Here is a 20,578-nt window from a genome sequence, read left to right as displayed (position 1 = left end):
TAAATAAGAATAATGGGTTCAGCAGAATGCTGAAGAAGAATGTGACAGGGTTTCTCTCCATGTTTTGAAAAGAATCACATCCACATTAGGTTGTTGTTACAGGGTACAAGAGCAGAACAGGCTAGTGTCTGTCTGGTCATCTTGGCAGCCTTCCCTTGCAAGCAGCCAGAACAGAGTTGTGAGGAAAGGTTGCCTGTGTGGCCACATATGGGCATAACGTACAATTTGCATTAGGAAAGGGGGGCTCAGTCTTTGCCTAAACAAAATGTTGAATAGACCATGAAACTCCATCTTCATCAAACAACAGCATTTCCCATCTAGGAGTCCTACCTTCCTCTCTCCTCCAAATTCAGCATTGATCAGCAATCTGACACACAAAAATTAAAGCATGTAGACCTTTCTTCCAAGCATAGATATGAACATGATGAAATTCATATAGGTTCTACTGCTGAAGACATAAAAGGAGAATCAGCTAAAAAGGGGGTGGGAGAGCATGACAACACTCAGCCTCTTCTAGCAATATTTCTGGGAATAAACTGCAAATATCACCACCTTCCTTTTTTATCTCCCCTCCCAGATGAGCCGCAAGGAGAGCAGTGTGCGCCTCCTTACTTCTGGGAACTGGGACGTCACCAGGATCTTAGCCTATGATGAGAACATCAAACGGCTGTGAGTACCTACTTGGACTCCATGAACCTTCCTTGGTCTGCAGCAGCTCCTCCAGACCATGGTATACGGAAGGAAGAGTGCCTAGCTGTGGCTAATCACTTCCTTGTTCCTAGATACTTCCTGAGTTCAGAAGACAGGCCAAGCGCTAGACACTTGTACAGGTGAGTTATCTGGCCCACACCATACTATCAGTGCTTAGCATTTAATTATGACGTCCAACTTAATTTTGCCGCTTGGAATTGTCCAAACTGCACATTCTCTAAACACTATTGGAAGGAAAGACTGATTTACCAGTCCTGAATATTTTGTACTAGAAAATCTTGCTGCAAGTCAGAATCAAGTTGACAGCTCGTAATTATTGTCATTATAGTATGCATGTAAGATCAAGTGAATAATAGGATCCTGCCACCTGGTGGCATGAGGATAAAATTGGATCTAACTACTCTTGAGCAAATGAATTTTATGATTCAGTCAGAAATCATTATGTGCTGTGTTGGGTTGCTTTTAGCTTATGAGGACTCTATGAATTAATGAGTTCCAAAAGACTCTAGTGTTAAAAGCCCTGCTCAGGTCTTTCAGTCTCGAAGCTGTGGTTCTATGGAATCACTCCATCTCATATTCAGTTTTCCTCTTTTCCTGCTGCCTTCAGCTTTTCCCACATGCCAGTGAGGCTTGTCTTCTCATGATGTGCCCAAAGTACAATAGCCTCAGTTTAGCCATTTTTGTTTCCAGAATGAATTCCAGTTTACATTGACTGAAATATAATATAAAAATTGGAATATAATCTGCAAAATGAACATGGGAAGAGGACTGTGTGGTGGCGCATACAAATCTCCCCCCCCCCCAATTTTCCCTATGAGTCAACCCCTTTTCTTGTATTCTTGGTTGTTCCTCAGTCTGATCAATTAATGTGCATAGCATGGAAGTAGCTGCTGGCCGTCCCCAGCGTATCTGTGGCATGGGGCAGGAAGGTGCCTGTGGGTAGAGCAAAGTACAGTACACTACTTGCATGGAGGCAGGCACCTCCTCATCAGGCAGAGTGGGCCTTTATTTGTTTATTATTTATCAGCAGGCACAGCCTCTTGCTTGATTTGCACAACAAAGGACTGGCGTGCCCAGCCCCCACCCCACCCACCCCCGCCCGCACCTACAGTCTAAACCTCAACACAACAGAAACAGAGGAAGGGAGGCAAGCATAAACTGGGAAAGATTACACCCTTGCTTTGGTTTCACACCAATAGGTTGAGTTGCAAACAACTGAGAGTAGACCGCATAGCAATTATAAAGATTGAACCCGAGGTCTCTGTAGAAAAAGTAGGATGGGGGCGGGGAAGATTTCAAGGAGAAGGGCTGGGCAGTGTAAGTGTGTTCCATTCAGCTTCATTTGCATGTGAGCTCTCTGCCTCCCACCACAACTCTTTTGCATGACATCCTTTTGACTAATGTACCAGTTCCTCCCAATGAGGAGATGGGGATGGAAGGGGCCGCCACAGCCTCCCTCCTCCATCTTCGGGTCTCTGTGCACGAGAAAGGCTTCTTGATATGGTGTCTCCTCCTCTTCTTCCTGGGCAGCGTGGACCTCAGCGGCTCCTTCAACCGCACCTGTGTGACCTGCAGTCTGCTCCCCGGCTGCTCCTTTGTTGATGTCAAGTTCAGCCCTAAGAAAGGGCATTTTATACTGTTCTGCAAAGGTAGGTTTCTGCAGGGCAAGGCAGTCGTATTTCACAGGCACATCAGAACATGGACCTGCGCTCGAACTCAGATCTAGCTTTGCCATTGTACCTAGACCTCATTGAGAGTAGCAACAAAATGGCTGAAGGGATGGAAAGCTGACACGTGATACTTGGTACCTCTTCACCACTAGTCAAGTCTAAAGTGGGACAGCACATACGTGCATGGAACCTCCTTTTTAAATTGCTTCCATTTTCAGATGGGCCAGTTATTTAAGGGGTGCATTCTCGTAAGAGACTGGCCAAAGTGGACTCGCCCGTAGCCAAGTGAATTAGTGAATTTGGTTTTTAAATGTTTCATTTTAATCCACCTATTTCCACCTGAGGCAGATTGCCCAGCTGTGTCCCTACCTTGACACCCGGTCCCTCACCATGCCGGTCCATGCATTGGTAGTCTTGAGTAGAGATGGGGGTACTCGTATACGACTACCCCTGCACAGGTGGACCTAACGAGGGTCCAGCCCCCTGGGACCAGACTGTCCACTCACCTTCCGCTGTTGCCACGGGCTCTGCGCTCCCTTCCTGTCACTCCGGAGCTCGCAGTCTGCAAGCCACTCTTCAACCTTGCAATGAGGCTCGCCCTTCCGCCTCCTGTCAGGACAATTGGATAAGTGGCAGTGACAAATTACCATTAATTAATAGGGTGCTGATTGTGTTCTTGGTCACCTGACCAGGAACACGAACAGCACTTTATTAATTAGCAGCAATCAGTGCCACAATTTTGGCAATCTCACTTAACACATGTGTAAATTACTAACAGGATTTTGGCCGTAGTCTTTAAAATACCACAACTGTTTTAGTTTTAGTGCAGAAACGAGCCTTGCATGGCGGCCTTACTGAAAACTTCAGTAAGCTCTAAATGAAAAAATTGAGCTTTGGGAAAGATAAGTATTGGACAAGCATCTAGAAAAAATGCTAGGTCCCCAGTACTCTAGAAAGAGCATGATAATGGAAGCTTTCATACTTAAATTAGTACTGAGAAACAAGTTTTTGAAGTTTAGATTTATTAGTCAGTTATTAGGTTTTTTTATATAATTAAAAACAGCAACAACACCGGGGGCACACTGGGTGGCACAGGCCTGCATTTTGCCTAGTCCTGCTTTACAAACAGCTCATACTTAGGAAAGCTAGAATATTTGGTGTTGCTGGGGGAGGGGTCAGGATGGACAATTGCAAGGGACATGTTTCAGATTTGCCAGCACAATCCCAAGGGAGCAAAGCTAAAGGAAAATTAATGAACAGAATTAACTTTTTAAATTGCAATGGTTATCTACACTAAACATTGCTGTCATGAGCTTTTGTTAACTGAAATATGGTTTAATTTTTTTAAAAAAATTAATCGGAAAAACACCCTAGTATCCTGTAGTCATCAAAAACTGGGTTTAAATAAGTAAATACATTTGCAGAGGTGAGGGTAGGGTAGAGAAACTGGGAAGACTCAAAACATGGTCAAATGGTCACTCATGTTGCCTAGACAGCACACAGAAACACTTGAGACAGAGAGGCAAAGTTTTGCCATTCTAAACAGAATGGCAAAACCTGGCCCTCCCAGGGTTCCTATTTATGAACCTTGCCAGGCTGATACCTATATGTATATATACTCCAGGAGCACAAACGGACCTTTTGATGGGTAAGATACCTGGCCTAGAGGTTATATGCTAACCTGAATTTGCTTCACCCCACAGGGCCTGGAATCCCGCAAGTCTCTGTTCATTTCACCAATAACCCTCATGGTGAGTATAAGAGCTTGGGGGACCTTGACAGTTTATTTCTTTCTTTCTAATTAGAAAACTCTCCACCAGATGGCTTTCAGTGTAATCTGAAACGTTTGGTGGTAAAATGAAATTGTGATGCCTTTAAGCTTCATGCACATCCACATAGTCCTGGACTGTGAACTGGTGTGGCATATCTCTCTCACACACGCACACCCGTGATCATCCTCCATTTCTTTGAACTCTGCTACTTTTTTTTCTTTCTTTTTTTTTACAAGAGTGTGCTCAAGAGCTGGTCACAATGTTCAGTTGGTCCCATATTTTAAGAATGTCTGGAGAACTGTTACTACTCACGGTTGTTTTAATAATTAAAGGTGTGATAAAAGTATTAATTGATGCTCACAGTTTTGTGTAAATGGATACCTCTTTCCTGAAAAATCTGACAATCCAACATTTGAAAATAAAACAAGTGAGAGAATCCAACTTAACATGTAAATAAAAATATATAATCTTCCCCAGTTTATAGCACTCTCCACATTTAAAATGTTTCTTTTTACGCCTCCCATTCCTGACATTCCCGAAACCGTATATCCCATGACAGATGACTTAGCCACTGAATCCGATCTTATCACTGGCAGTGAAGCAGCTTCATTTTTCCCTGTCTTGGAGACCACAGAGGACATGGAATCCCGTCTGAAAACATCTCACCCATTCTCCCCAGCCACTGTCCTGCTCTGGCTGATGGCAGGGCCACTGAACCCCACTGTTTTTTTCCCCTGATCATCGTAACAGCACAAGCATTTACATGTTCACTCAGAAGTAAAGTCCACTATGTCCCATGAGGTGGGCTGGGTAAGTCAGTCAGTGTGCAGCTGAAGACTGTGGAACGAGCTCTGTTTACAACCAAGGATGAGGAGTTTCAGGCCCCTGGATGTTGTTGGACAGCAATGCCTATCATCTCTCACCACTGGCTAGGCTGGCTACAACTTGTGGGAGTTGCAGTCCAAGGTTATCTGGAGTGCCACACTTGTTCCTCACATCTTATTTTAATTCTGTTCATTAAATAGCATCAAAATGTCATCATCTTTACCACCAAGTGTTTCAGATTGCACTGAAAGCCATCTGGTGGAGAGTTTCTAATTAGAAAGAAACTCAATAGAGTTGATTATTGCTGTTTACTCAGTTATGCCAAGATAGTTGTGTTATCATACAAATGCTGTCTCTGAGAAGAGTCATATTACATATGTTGACTGTACCTTTTTACATTCTGTCACCATTTAAATCCAGTTTTTGTACAGTATCCCATCACCCCCTTCCTTTCTTTATAACCCATGAATTTAGAGAGAAGCAGGACTCTGCCTGAAGAATTCTGTGTGACTTGAAGACACTTGCAGTATATTTTTATCTCAATAAAGTTATTGTTCAGATATACAAGCTCAATGGGTTTGGAGCAAGAGGTTGGGAGTTCAGTTCCCCACGGTGCCTCCTTGACAAGGGCTGGGCTTGATGATGATGATGATGATGATGATGATGATGATGATGATGATGATGTTGATGATGATGATGATGATGATGATGATGATGATGATGATACAAGTTTGTACAGTACTTTGGCTTTGTATAAGTACTGTATCAGCTATGAAGCAAGGGATTGGCTCATTATATATCTTATGGAGAAGTGTTGTTTTTAAAAATTGTTATTCACAAGTGAATTGTGAGGAGAGGGTTCCCCAGTTGCCACTAATCCATTTGGTACTCTCTCTCTCTCTCTCTCTCTCTCTCTCATCCCAACACAGACTTTCTCCTTCTGGAAGACAACCATCTCTTGAAAGATGGCCTTCTTCATAAAGAAATGCCACTGGTAGAATTTCGCTCTTTCCGGCTAGCTGGCTATGGTGAGAATATGAAGCTGATCACCCCAAGCCTCTCAATTTAGTGTGACTTCATGTTTTGTAGACTACCCAAGGATACTATGGACCACCAGAAACAAAGATCTGGGTACTAGATCACTGGAACTTGCAGTGGAAACAAAAACTATTAAATATAAGCTGTCATAATTGGGGCACATCAAGAGAAGACAAAGACTTGCTGGAAAATACAGGACTGCTAGGAAAAATAATACTGAACATCAGTAAAGAAAGCCATGGCCTTGAGTTTGTATAAGCTGACCAAACCCGAGCATGACAGGATCTTTGGGAGGTCATTAATTCAGTAGTTTGTCATAAGTGACTTGATGGTATATAACAGCAGCAACAACCACCACAACAAACTACAACAATCACCCTCTCAGAGAATGGTTGTTTTCAGGAGGTTTGTGTTGTCAGGCACCTATAAATTGGAGACTCTATGAATTAATGACCTCCAAAAGGTTCTGTTTTTAAGAGCTATGCTCAAGTCTGGCGAACTAAAGGCCCTGGGTTTCCCTAACCAAGAGATTTGCAAGCATGATAAATAGATAAATGATTAAAATCATCCTCATGGAGATAAGACAGTGTGAAAGAAGCAAGACCAACAGTATTTAGGTTTGTTACATGTGAACATCTCCGCAGCCTCTTGTCGCTTGCGGATCAATGCCCTTTGTTTTGTGACTGGTCTTCAGACATTTTGTGACATGTCTATCATGTTCTTCTTTTTAAAAAACGATTTCTTAGTCCCAGAAGACCGTTGCAGTCACATATCTGCAAACTAGCTTGATTTCATCTGTAATTATAAGTTACCTGTAATAAAGAAATTGGCCTTGAGGTTAGGAGCCACACATTAGGGGAACGCCTAGCAATGTCCTCTGGAATAGTACTTACAAAAAGGTACAGCTGGGGCTTACAAAAATTAATTGACCTAGAAGTGTTGAAGTAAGACTGAAATGGCTGATCTAGTTGGCTTTTGTACAAACGAGAGTGGGCACCATTTTGATCTCCATCTCAGACAGCAAAACGGCTTGGGACTGTACTGGACTGACAGCTCTGTGAACAAGAACGAGGGATTACCATCCTGTACTCACAATCACCTTCCTTTCCTCTTATTGCTATGACTCAGACCTCTCTGTGCGCATGATCTTGCCGCCGCCACACCAGTGCACCTCCTGTCCCCTGCTGCTGATGCTGTGAGTGACCCCTTCACCCTTGCCTTGCCTCCTTGTTCCACTTCTGCAGGATCTGTGCATTGATTCACCTAGCAGTGGGGAGGGGGCAGTTTGAGGAGGGCAAGGCTGACATCTGGGTGCTTGCATCAGATAATGGAGGGAAGGAGGGAAGGGTGCCAGATAGAAAGGCCTGTCAGGGCAGGGTACTGAACAGGGCGGGGTACTGGCATCTCCTCAAAATCTTCTACACACTCCAGATAGAAGCATTTGATCTTGCATCAATCCAGAGGTGACATTTTTTCTTCCCCAGTCTTGTGAGGAAAGCTTAAGTAATTCCAGGTGATCAACTTGAGCCAGGAAATATTTGACTCTCTAGTTCTTTTGGACTTCCATGAGCTCTGCTCAACATGGCCATTGGTAATAGGCTGACAAAGGTTCCACTAAAAACAAACAAACACAGGAAACATAGTTTAGATTTGCACTCTTTTGTGGCTGTGTGTGGCAGGAGTCTGTTTTTAGATTTGGCCACTATCACCTCTGCCAGGGTACGGTCTAGAAAGCTTCCAACTCTGATAGCATTTACTTTGGGTTGATGATTTTGGGCTAGGATTTAATTGGTACCTCCAGTGAATACAGAGTTGGAGAATCTGTGTCCCTCCAGAAGCTTCTGGACTCCAGTTCCCCTCATTCTCAGCCAGTCTGGCCAATGGTGAAGCATGGTGGTACTGGTAGTTTCTCAATATATGGAGGGCCATTGGTCCCCTACCCTTGAGTTATTGGAATTTAGATAACAAGAGAGCTGGAATAGAGTTTCTGTGCCAGTCCAAGTAGATGACAAGCCCCAAACTCAAGTGGGTTGGAGGAACAACACAACAGGTGTCTAAAACACCAAAACTATCCCACCACTACCACCACCACCATCTTATTGTACTGAAGAAAAGAACAGAACAGAACACCATGTCTCCTGGAATCTATATAAAGTTCCAGAAGGGAGGTGTTTTCCCTGGCATTTAGCTTCTAAACAGTCATAGACAAGGGTCAAAGGTATTGTTTTGATTGTTTCTTGAGATACAAATGCACCAAAGGCCAGCAATGTGAATTTAGTTACTGTTCCAGCCTCTGATGGCTCTTTTTTTCCCAGCCCTGAAGTCCCAGGAAGTCAGATGGCCACTGAGAAATTCCAGCTCAACTGGGATACCGTCCTCTCCAGCTCTTTGGGTGTGGTGCTTGTTCGATTTGATGGTCGGGGCTCTGGAAACCAAGGGCTCAAGCTGTTGTATGAGGTCAGCCGCCAGCTGGGCTCCATGGATCTCAAGGATCACATCGCTTTGATGCAGTGAGTCCACTTGAGCCTTTTCAGATGCTGTTCTATATATCATCTGTCTTTCGGTCAGAACCACTCTTTTAGTATCTCCTGTACCTTGAAATTGGGTGCAACTTGACAGCACAATACTTAAGTCAGGCACAGGGTGGCGATAGTGCTCCAAGAAATCAGGTTGCATCCATGGGGGGGGTGTTTTTGCCTTTGTTAGACTTTGTCATTAATTAGTCGATAGGCAATTCACATAATCACTTCCCAGTACCTTCCTTTTCTTAAATCCAGTCTGTGGGATAATTTTCTTTTTTTGGTGAATGTAGTTACAATGGGATAAAGACAACAGGATGAAAGATGCCATGCTTAGCTACCGCTTTGGCTAACCAAAGAGTTCCTGTAGTCTAGAGGGCAAACTTGCCAAGCTCAGTTCTTAGCCAAGGTGGGAGGGACAGCTTTCTTATCCACCAAAAGTCCAATTCAAAGGCTCAGATGTTCATTCCAGTCCCAGGTTTTGGGATGTTTCTTTTTAAGGCTCTTGAGAAATCTTGTGGCCTGCTTCCTCCTCTACGGTCCCCACCCTCCAACCCTGTCAAATAATACAGTATTTCTCTCAGATGAGAGAGTGCTTGTGAGCTGTTTTTATGTGGTGGCTCCAGGCAAGTGCAACAACCTGGAGGAGAGAAGGTTAAGTGGAGAGAGGAACAGTTTTACTCTTTAATTGGAGGTTCACACAGAAGAGGTTCACACAGAAGGTGGAGGATATTTTTCTGTGTTGCTCCAGAGAACACAACTGGAACCAATTGGTGGAAATGGCAGGGAACCCAATTTTAGTTAGGAAAAATCAATTTTAGGAAATGCACTAACAGCAAGAGCAGATGGCCGTGGCACAAAATACCTTGGGAAGTGGTGGGTTCTACTTCTTCGAGAGGTATTTAAAAAGATACTCGAAGGCCAGCTGTCAAGGATGTTGTATTTGGGCACACAATTTGCAGACTGCTGCTTGAGTAACCCCTATTCATAATAATGAAATCCTTGGCCTGTCATACATTGGCCCAAATCCAATTGCTGAGCACAGTAAACTGCGGTAGAGTAGGTCCACTGAATCAACTGGGAACTGATGAATCCACTCAAGAGATGGGCATGAACCACCAGCTTGGCAGTTTGTGCCCATTTGTTCAGGGGCCAAACAGATGTTTGGTGCTTTAAAGCCCCACGTCCTCTGGCAGGCGCCCACTCAGATGCAGCAGCCTGGCGGGTCTTTACTGGTGGTTGGTGCCCATCTCTAGTCATTTCCTCCATAAATTCCATTGATTCAAATGGGGCTATTCTAATTGTGACTTCCTATGATAAAGTTGCAAATCCTCATTGATTCAATGGCCCAACTCTAGTGTGATTTACTGTGCAATGGGCTTTTGGCCATTGTATATGCTGAAGCATCTTGTTACATTTACTGTAACTGTTCATTTTTAAAATAAAAGAAGAAACATGTATAATAGAGTGAGTAATCTCACAGTGCATCCCATTGCACTAGAAAAGCTGCAACCAACACACACACACACACACACACACACACACACACACACACACACAATCATCAAAATCTTACTGCCAGTTTGCACTTGCTTAAGAGAGCTGTATCAGCTTTGGGGTAAAATGGCCACTCATTAAAGATGTGCTGGTTACATTCCTGGACATGTGATTGTAGTGAGCGTGCTGGAGCCTCTATTGTCTCAGGCCTCCAGGAGTGCTCACTCTTCCTACTCAGTTGCTGCCACCAATAGTATCAAATATTTAAAAAGACAAAGTGTTGTTTTAAAACTAAAACGTGTTTATTTGAATAACAAAATAAAATGGGTAAATCACAGGTTGTTAATGAAGGTCTCTCACTCACTGACTCACACAGACTCTCCTCTCACTGACTTTTTGGCTCACAGGCCCACAGACACACTAATCTCTCTCTCAAAATTCCTCCCAAATCCCCCTCAAACACCATACACACCCCTTTATATCCCAGCTCCTCCCCCTTTTTGCCCCACCTTCCGTCCCCTCATTGGCTGCTGTTCCACTGCCCAGCTGTGACGGACAGGTGAGGGCAGGGCTGAACGCTACAGTGATCAGACGCATGCCCAGGAACACAAGGAGCCTCTCATTAATAGACAGCAATTGCCACCAAGACTTGCATGATTTTCCTTACACAAGCATGAGTTGAATGAGGCTTAACTTTCAGGTCAGTGGGCATAGTGTGGCAACCTTAGGAAGATTTACTGTTGTACTCTGGGTCAGCCTTGCCATTAGACAGAATAAGGCAGTCACCTCAGTCAAATTGTTTTGGATGTCCTGAGCAGAGCATTGATTTATATATATATCCAGATAGAGATTGTATATGAATACAAATACCCACATCTCTATCTGAAAATACAAATACCCCCGCACAGGTGGACATAACGATATAATGATGAAGTTATGGGAACAAGCTACTAGAGGGAGCCAGAGACCATGTTATATATATCAAGCTGCTGCCTCTTCTCTTCAACCTCCACAACTCGTTTGTGTATAACAGCCAGCCTGGTGAAGAGTTTCAAAAGAAGTGCTAGCTTCTTCTGATTTTAATAAGTATTGCTTCCCATTGTTCCTTCATTTAGAGTTTAGAATTAATGAACAGGTAAATAAGCTGCCCCTTACTGAGAGGCAGTGGTGGTTGAAGTCCCTGAGCTTCCTTGCTTTTCTGATCATGGATGGGGCGAAAAACAAAGACTAGATAAGATAGGGAGGTGTGTGCACACATACCTGTGCATTAATTTGCAGCTGTTTGGAAGCAAGAAATTAGAACCTCAACTTAACTCAGATAATAGGAAATCAAATCAAAAGAAATACAGAAGAGTTAAAGCCAAAGGCTGGGGAAGAGGCATCCTCAAGATGTGATTGGACTGCAGGGGCACATGAGCTCTAGGAAGTAACCTCAATGTAGACAGAACAGCAGTCCAACAACCGCTAAGGGTGTCACACGTTTCCCAGTTCTGTATGGACCGAATGGGAGAAAATAACTCTTGGGTGGGGCATGGAAAATGCAGGCCTGAGGAGGGATGGGTGGGAGGCAATGTCAAAGTGTTGGACTAAAGAGAGTCTTCCCCCTTGTGCCACAGGTGGCTGTTGCAGCTTCCCTACATAGATCGCAAGCGCATGGCGGTCTACGGAAAGGTAACTCATATTGGCTGAAGAAACACAAGGTTGCTTTCTGCTCACCCGCCCGTCTTGAAACTGAAGTAAAATAGTTCAGCCAGTGTTTAAGCTACTGCCTCCCCTATATTACATATTGACTCCCATGAGACTTTTGAACTAGTCAAAGCCATCGTCTTTGCACAATGCACCTCTGTTTTATGGCAATGAAGGAACTTGAAAAAGCAATGGCTGGTGAAGCAGGAAGTCTCTTCAAGGAGAAGACTCCCCTCCCTCCCTCCCCCCGCAAAAAAGACATAGGCAGAGCTGACCACCTCAGCGGGGCTGAAGCACCCAAGCTTTGACCTTGGATTGTTTATTGTTGAAACAATATAGGAGCTTGCTCATCGCACGAGTCCCTAAAGGTGTGCAGATTTCTGATTTTGGACTACAACCCCCAGAATTCTATGCTGCTTGGAGAATACTGGGAGTTATAGTCCAGAAACACAACTCTCCATGCCTCTAGGGATCCCCAGCCTAAACCCTACGTAGAGCTGTCCATGGTACTAACTGGAACTCTTAAGCTTTGCCTTGCCTTGTCAGTATTCAAATCTCCTTCTTCACCTGGAACCTCATCTAGCTAAGTCTGCCCCCTTTGACAGAACCAGCTACACTAAAGCAGAAAGTCCTTGGTCTGAAAGAAGAAGAAAAATTCACTGCATAGGCATTTTATTCTTCCTACCAGCGTTTCTACCCATGCTGATTCTTACCCAACATTTAACCTATGGGTGGCTATCACTATGATAAAGCTTTTATACAAGCAACTAGTAGGAAGCTGATCCCACATCAGAACAAGACATGCTTATAAACATAGGTAATTGGAATGCAAAAGTATTTATTTATTTATTTATTTATTTATTTATTGGATTTATATACCGCCCCATAGCGCTACAAGCACTCTCCGGGTGGTTTACAATTTTAATTATAAAGGCTACACATAAAGTAGAAAACACAGCAGAACCAAATGTTGGAAAATTTGGTCTGGGAATCAGAAGTGAAGCAGGGAAATTACTCCTAGAGTTATTATGCAAAGCCAAAAACCAGTTTATCGCAAATGCATGTTTCAAGCAACCAAACAGATGGCTGGATATCACTGGATGGCCAATATAGAAATGTAATTCGAAGCAGGAGATGTTCTGCCAAAACAAGACCAATTATGCCATATTGTGGTATTGAACTGTTAATATCCGACATCGGAGTAAAGCTGAAAAAGAACACTAAAAGAATCCTAATGCCAAAATATAATTTAAACATCATTCCTGATTAATTTAAAGTCCACATAAGGAATAGATCTGCATTACTAAACTCATTTCACCGTGAACCAGAAGAACGGTAGATTGAAACCAGATATATTATTAAGGAAAATTGCAAAAAGACAAGTCATGTAGTAAAAAGAAAAGAAAAACCTAGATGCTTGATAGAGGAAATACTTGAAAGTATAAAGGACAGACAATCTGGATCACAGCCAACTCTGGAACTTCCTTTCTCTCTCCCTCTCCATGGTGTCCAATTTTTCAGTCTTCACTTGGCACTTAAAGTTTATTTTAATCAAGGTCCAATTGTATACGTTCATATCCCATGTCAGAGGAACTAAGGCTGTCTTCCCTTCCCTTTCCTGCTGCAGGCCATTGTAACACTACAAATCTGTTCCAGAGGGTTTTCTGTTCCTCCTGAGCATGTTTTTGGAGTGTAAGAGGCTAAGCTGAAGAAAAGAAGTGGGCTTGATGGGACTGGAAGAACTAGCAGAAGTTGGCTGTAGCATCCTGACCATTGTTTCTTTAGGCATTTCATAGTTTTACAGTATGCTTTTTTGGGGGGGGGGGGGTGATCTGATGGTTCAGTGAATCTGCTGCTGCTTGACTTTTCATAGGGCCACATGTGGTTGTGTGCTAGAAAAGGCAAATTTTATTTTAAAGTTTCCTATTCCACTTTGGAACTGTTTTGTTACAACATGGCATGTGTGTTTAGTTTTTGGTCTCTCTCCCTCTAGGCCTATGGGGGCTTTTTAGCACTAAAGCTCATGGCAGCAGTGGAAGACCTCTTCAAATGTGGTGCCGCAGTGGCACCCATCACCAGCTTTCGTTTCCATGGTGAGTAGCAAGCAAGGAGGTTCACATACCTATTTTGTTTGGATTTTGAAAGGCATTTGAATTCTGCATGATTCTGCAAAGGAGTGGAATTGTGCTCATTGTATAAGTCCTACAACGTTATGACTATGTTTAGAACCTTCCTAAGGAGTACAGAAACATGAAGCAGCGAAACCTTTCATTAGCTGACTGGGACCCAGGGACAAGGGCTGGGAGGGCCAAATCTTCAAGGTCTGTATCTTCCGTGGGCACCTTATGGTAGGACTTTGGGGGACACCACCAGGGCCCTTTTGAGCAGAATAAGGGGAATCCTGAAACTGAGCAGGGGTGAGCGTTCCTATCCAAAAGCAGGAATGGGAGGTTTCTCTTGTTAAGCCATTGTTTTAAGTTCAGAGTCTAGAGTTCTGTAATGGCATTCCTGTTCCTGCTGTGGGACTTTGCAGCTGTGGCTTCAGAGGGGAGGCAGTGAAGGGGAAAGGCAACCCTAAATATCCCTTTTTGTCTCATGCCATAGCTGCCACCTTCTCTGAACGGTACCTAGGAATGCCAGCTCGTGAAGATGCTGCTTACACGGTAAAGAAACAAGGATACCAAAGATGATTTCCCTCATTTTTGCACTGTCTTCTCCTTTTCTCCTCTCCCTGCCACCACCGTTGCCGGCTGAATGAGGTAGGGACTGGTAGGCCTGTCCGCCAATCCTGTCTTGAGGGCTACTCATGCAGAGAGGCCTCCCAAAGTCCACAAACAACACTATACTGCAGAGGAGAATATTGGTGGCAACAGATACAAGACACTTTGGGTTTAAAACAAGGCACAGGGGAATCACACACCTTACGGTGAGATGCAAATTGCACAGCCAGAAGGACAATTAAGCTTCAAAGCAAAGTGCATGCTCCCCATGCACCTTGTCTTTAAGCAGAAGTGTCTCAGTCTTTGCCATGTCATTGGTGGGGAATTGGCCTCTGGTAGTTGGGAGGGGATCCTAAAAGGACCAACGCCCGTTTCCTAGATGTTTCCTCCGTGCCTCCTTCTTGCATACTTTGCGCCACACTGGGAGTTCAGAAGACGCCGTTTGAAACAGGGAAGAAACAATCACGATTCAAACACCATAGTCAGATTGCTCCCTCTTTAAAGCTCCTCTCTGCTTTGTTCCATCCTTTTACTTTACAGCTGCTTGACAGGAAGCAACAAAGCAAAAGAACCATAAAGTGAGGAGGAAAGCTTGGCCTATGGCTTATCATGCACTTTTCTACCTTTTCCTGTATGTTCATTTTCACCTTTTCCACTTCCTCCCCCAGGTGGCCTCTGTGTTGGAAGAAGCTCCCCGCCTCAAGGATAAAAATATCCTGCTTGTGCATGGAACCGGAGATGGTAAGATGGTAGCGGAGGGTTGGGCCTCTCCTGGTTGACTCCCCTCCCTGCAAACCAAAAGCAATGCTTCCCTAGATGATGGAGTCATGGCAATGTTAGCTGCTCCAGGATTTGACTGTTGTCAGCCTAGGATAATACTGGGTTATATGAATGATGTAAACATGCTAGTTAACTGGTTTTCTTTCAGAGGAGATAGAACGAGTTAATTTGAACACCAGACCTGTCCTTTCTTAACAGAAGTTTATATATATAACCCAGGTTGAGTCTTTGTGCAACACTCTTAACCAGTACAACAAACAATTTATTCTTACCCTTGTCAAATGGAGTGAGAAGAGGCAACAGACCTTTTACTTAACTTGTCGTTAGAACAGGTTATTCCTTAACTGCCGAAATCACTGAATGTCCAGCAGAAGCTTCTCTCCTGCAATTTGCAGACTAGTTTGTTTTGTGATTGATCTTTAGGACTTAGGCACTCCACGCATCTCTCTATGACTAATATGCTTTCAACTCTAACTTGTTGAAAAACAGCCCTGACAATTGATTTGTGTTTGGATGAAGAGTGGTTAACTGGTGATGAAAAAAGGAATCACCTTCTGGGATTTTCCCTTGTGTGGTGTCACTTTGTGAATAGTAGTGAGCACAAGAGGGTATCCTATATACCAGTGGTCCTCAACCTTTTTGATACTGTGGACCGGTTGGCTGGATGGGGTCCATGTGCGGGGGTTTGGGGCACCCCCTGCGCTCATGCACATTCGCGAAGGGGCTGTATTCACTCACGTGGGCACTTGTACACATGCATGAAGTGGCAGGGGTGCTCGTGCATCACGCGCACACACTTGTACTCGTGTGCGAAGGGGCGTGTGTGAATGCAGGGCACATGTGCACTCACACGCATGTGCAAAGGGGCTGCACTGGTGGGGCAGAAAATCTGTCTCCGCCACCCAGTCTGGCCAAGACCAAGGCCTGGCACAGGGCCGTGGACCGGGGGTTAGGGACCCCTGCTATAGACCATCTTGACTGCTGCCATTGGTGTTATCAACATTCAGGCTGCCTTTTGCTATGTAAAACTTGCCATTCTTTTTCCTGCTGGCAACGCAGGCACAATATTGCGTAGCAATATCAGGCCATTTCCTAGCTTTTAAAATCATGGATGAAGAACCACAATATCACACAACCGGAGGTAGATGAACCAAATCTACTTCTAGCAAGAAGCTCTTCTTCAGCCCTCCAATGTGCCACATAGTTCATATTCTCCCTCTTTCCTCCCACAGCCACAGTTCATTTCCAGCACATGGCTGAACTTCTCATCCAGCTGCTAGCAGCAGAATCCAACTACACCACCCAGGTAGGATGTATTGGGAAGCAAGGATCAAATTTCTCACAGTAGGAAGCGCCCATTACTCTATACCATTGCAACACTCACTCCACTTGTATGTGCCGTGGGAAGGTCCATGGATTTAGTCTGTTTGCCCAGGCTTTGTCCTTTTGGAAGGAGGTCACATGGAAGCTTCAAGTCATAGTGTAATATCTATGCTTGTTTACAAGTATACGGGATGGGATTAGTTTAAACACCCCAACGGTGTTTAAACTATTCTCATCCTGAGTGATAGGTTATCTAGACCAATGATCTGCTGATACATGGAGTCTACAATATCTCTAATAGAAGGTCATCCAGCCTCTGCTTAAAAGCCTTAGCAAATCGGTCTCTAACATTTTCTGGAGAACTCAGGATCACTCTCAAGCAGCTCGTTCTCTTGTAGGTTTTTTACAAATTGTTACTTGAAGTTCTTCTTCTAGTAACCCAAACTCTGTGGTATATGTGCAGGTCGTGCCTAGTGCAGCCCTCTTAAGGGCACTGGCCTCAATCCCATCCATGTCGTGATCAGAGCCAGCGGGACACCAGTGGCCACGACACATCTCCTGAGCAATGCCTGTCCCCTATTATTCAGCATGTCTGTATCTAGTTCATATCCTGCCTGCCTTTCCACTGACCTGAATTCCTGGCCAGATGTCCAGCTCCACAGAGTAGAGTTCTTTATTGGAATGGATCAATTAAAAATCAATTAAAAACACTGATGTTTCAGCAGGCCTTCCCCTCAGCCAATTCCTGATCTTCCCTCTTTTTTCCTCTCTCCTAGTGTTTGTCCCATCTTGTCCAAAGTTTCTCCCCTTATTTAAAATTGTTTTAATTATATTGTATTACGCTTGTTGTAAGCCGCCTAGAGTGGTCTTAAGTGACTAGATAGGCGGGATATAAATAAAATAATTAAATAAATCCTCTTTCCTTTTCCTTTTCCTTTTTTTTAAAAGACTGCCCATTCTAAGCTCTGACGATTGATAAAGAGCCACAGGAAAGAGGGAAAGCAAGGAGAGTATATGCACATGTTGTGTGAACTATATGTGAATCCATGTCCTCTTTGCCCCACCCTCTTCTTTTTTTTGGAGGGGGGGAAGGTGCTGGAGCCCACCTGCCATGGGCAGCAGTGGTAGCCCTGGGGCCTCTGAGGCCTTTGGGTCCGCTTCTACTGACCTTAACCTGGAAAGACAAGTTTTCCTACACAGGTTCCCTGGGGTCTTGCCATTGGCTGGCTTCTATAAATGGTTGCCACCATGAAAGAAAACAAGGATCTCTTAGCTGGTACTCTGCAAAGCACTTCTGTAAAGCAGAGGAGGGGGGGGAGAGGCAAGAGACTCCCATAGTCTTTCACATATTAGTGTCAAAGGTGAGGAGATGTTTCCTTAAATCACCAGGTGCATAAAGGAAGGGCCAGGTGAAGTGTTTCCAGAACCTGGAACTTTTAGAAAGGATGTCATTGAATCATCTTCCTTATTTTGAGCCATTCAGATTAACAGTATGGCTGCTGCTGCTACAACTATGAAAGGAATGATTTGCATGATGCGTTAGCTGGCACCTTACTGGTGTACAGCATGACGGAAAATTACAGGCAGCTGCCCTCTTGTTCCTTCTGGTTGCCATTTCTAATATTGCACCGGGAAAATGTTGTTCTGTAAACTTATTGACATCCTAATAGGGGTTTCACGTTATGTGAGATATTTAAAGAATGGTGAGTTTGACTCCCCACTGAGCATCCCAAAAGAACCAGCCTGTGTATCCTTGAGCAAACTGCATAGCCCCAGGGTGCTCCCAGAAGAAGGGAGTGGGAAACCACTTCTGAGTACACTCTCTGTCTAGGAAACTGTAGAGAGGGTCACTATTTCAGATAATAATAATTATTATTGACTATTGCCACCAACTGCAAGTGAGTCTCCATGGCCAAGTAGGAATTTAAACCCAGGTCTTCTAAATCCTAATCCATCACTCTATCCACTACAAAGACTCAATAAAAATGCAAAAGACAGGGTCACTACAGATAACTAACTTGGAAAAAACTTTATTCCACATAACAACAAAAACAATCCCTGCATAGGACTGAAAGCAGAATGACAGATTCTCTAAAAAGGCCTCTGAACATAATAACATTTCCAAATAGCTAGAAAATGTTTCCCATCGCATCAATAAAGCAACTTTGTCCCATATACTTTTTGAATTTAACTTAATTAATCTGTGCCATCAAGTCAATTCTGACCTATGACAACCCTTTGTTGAGTTTTCTAGGTACAGACTGCCTATAGTTTGCCATTTCCTTCTTCTGGGGGCACCCTGGGACTGTGCAGCTTGCCCAAGGATGCACAGGCTGGATTTTCTCCTGGGAGGTACGATGGGGAATCGAACTCCCAACCTCTAGCTAGCTCTACAGCCAGATGCCTAACACACTGTGCGAACTAGCCATGTTTGTAACTTAACTGCACTCTTTTAACTCAAAATGTGATCAGTTAGAAGTACATTACTTTTATCTAGTTATTTCTAAGCTTGACATTTTCCACCCAATACTTTGAAAGGTTACTGAGCTGTGACCCCCCCATTCCCCTTCCCCTATGCTTGGAGGTGGGAGGGCAAGGGACGCTCTTCCTCTTTCCCTGCCTGAGAAAGGACAGTCAGCCAGTGCTTCTGGGTGAGAGTTTGGACCTGGGAAGAGAAGGAAGAGGGAACACTTACAATTGCTGATCAATGATGAGAGACAGAGGAAAATCCAGAGGCAGGCCTTGGAGGAGGGGGCTGGAGAGCGAAGGTAGGACTGGCTGAGATACTTCCCGGGGCAGGATGGGGAACACGGGATTAACCCTCCTGGCCAACCATGCATCTTTTCCCCAGATCTACCCAGATGAAGGCCACACATTCTCTTCGGACAGCAACCGACGGCACCTCCGCCAGACCCTCGCTTCCTTCTTCCAGGCCTGCTTTAAAGATTCAAGACACAGCCATCTATTAGCTGAGGACGATGAGGATTCCTAGCGCTCTTCCAGCGGGATACCTGCCATTTGCCAGGCGCCACACTCCCTTGGCCTTTTCTTTGCTAGGCTGACGACCATGCATGGTAGTACTCTGCACGTCCTCAGTGCCACCGCTGTACATGTACTGCATTAAGCACACAATCTGGCTTTGGTGACCAAACTGGGCCTTGTGGAGATCTCCACTTCCAGATTCATTTTTTTTTAAAGTGTATAGATCATATCTTTTGTGCACACATAATGCCCGTGGGACACTCTAGAGCCAGAGGAATGACTGAGCAGGATTTCCAATGGTCAAAGGATGGTTTGTTCCCCATCACCGCCCATCTCCCTTGCACATTCCTTTTCCCGCCCTGATGAATTGTAACAACACAAGGAATTATACATAAGGGCTGGTCCTGACAAGATGAAAAGAAGCATGCTGTTTCACTCCCCTCTCTACATGCTGTTAAGGGTCATCTGCTGAATCTTCCATTTCCAAATCCAACCTCAAGATGGTTTTTGTTGTTCTAAATAAAAACAAACAGAGAGAGAGCTATGTGGTCCACTAAACAATACAGTACAGGAGAGGTGATACCTTTATTAGACCATCCAAATCATAACATTCAGCATGAGCTTTCATGATTTTTTAAAAAATCACTTCTTCAGGCTTGCATCCAAATCTTGCGGAGAGCGCAGAAAAATTATAAATGATTTGTTTCAACATTTCATGGCAGAAAAGTCTGTCAGGTATATATCCCTGAAAGAGTCGATTCCAGCAAGAAACCAGATTACCATTTCCAATCATATCAAGATTCAGCTATCAAGATAAAAGTTGTTTTGCTGTTGTAATGATTCCATTGTTGCAATAATTCTACAAGCTTTATCTACATTGGTTTTATACATCAAAATACCAGAATTAACACAATGTACGTTTTTTGGGGATGAATTTTTTCCACTCCCCTTAATTATTTTAGCACTCGACCACAGCCAACATTTGAAAGGTTGACACTTTGCCTGCTCGGGTCTCTAGCACCTCATTCTGTTCCGTAACTGTAGGCTAGGCAAAT

General features: G+C 44.0%; 1 protein-coding gene across 1 annotated transcript in view; it reads left to right on the top strand.

The window, feature by feature from the left end:
- LOC110074641 (inactive dipeptidyl peptidase 10) overlaps positions 1 to 20,156 on the top strand; it is a 38,042-nt gene extending 17,886 nt beyond the window's left edge. Inside the window, exons 13-25 of the mRNA XM_020785020.3 lie at positions 578 to 669; positions 783 to 830; positions 2,242 to 2,360; positions 4,085 to 4,132; positions 5,908 to 6,006; positions 7,145 to 7,211; positions 8,332 to 8,526; positions 11,649 to 11,703; positions 13,712 to 13,811; positions 14,323 to 14,381; positions 15,107 to 15,179; positions 16,451 to 16,524; positions 19,393 to 20,156. Coding sequence (XP_020640679.3) covers positions 578 to 669; positions 783 to 830; positions 2,242 to 2,360; positions 4,085 to 4,132; positions 5,908 to 6,006; positions 7,145 to 7,211; positions 8,332 to 8,526; positions 11,649 to 11,703; positions 13,712 to 13,811; positions 14,323 to 14,381; positions 15,107 to 15,179; positions 16,451 to 16,524; positions 19,393 to 19,533 — 1,170 coding nt within the window. The 3' untranslated portion in view covers positions 19,534 to 20,156. The remainder of the gene's footprint in view (positions 1 to 577; positions 670 to 782; positions 831 to 2,241; positions 2,361 to 4,084; positions 4,133 to 5,907; positions 6,007 to 7,144; positions 7,212 to 8,331; positions 8,527 to 11,648; positions 11,704 to 13,711; positions 13,812 to 14,322; positions 14,382 to 15,106; positions 15,180 to 16,450; positions 16,525 to 19,392) is intronic.
- The last annotated feature ends 422 nt before the right edge of the window (positions 20,157 to 20,578 follow it).

This window comes from Pogona vitticeps, chromosome 2, assembly GCF_051106095.1.
Source record: "Pogona vitticeps strain Pit_001003342236 chromosome 2, PviZW2.1, whole genome shotgun sequence".
NCBI lineage: Eukaryota > Metazoa > Chordata > Lepidosauria > Squamata > Agamidae > Pogona > Pogona vitticeps.
This window is presented reverse-complemented; position numbering and strand designations above follow the sequence as displayed.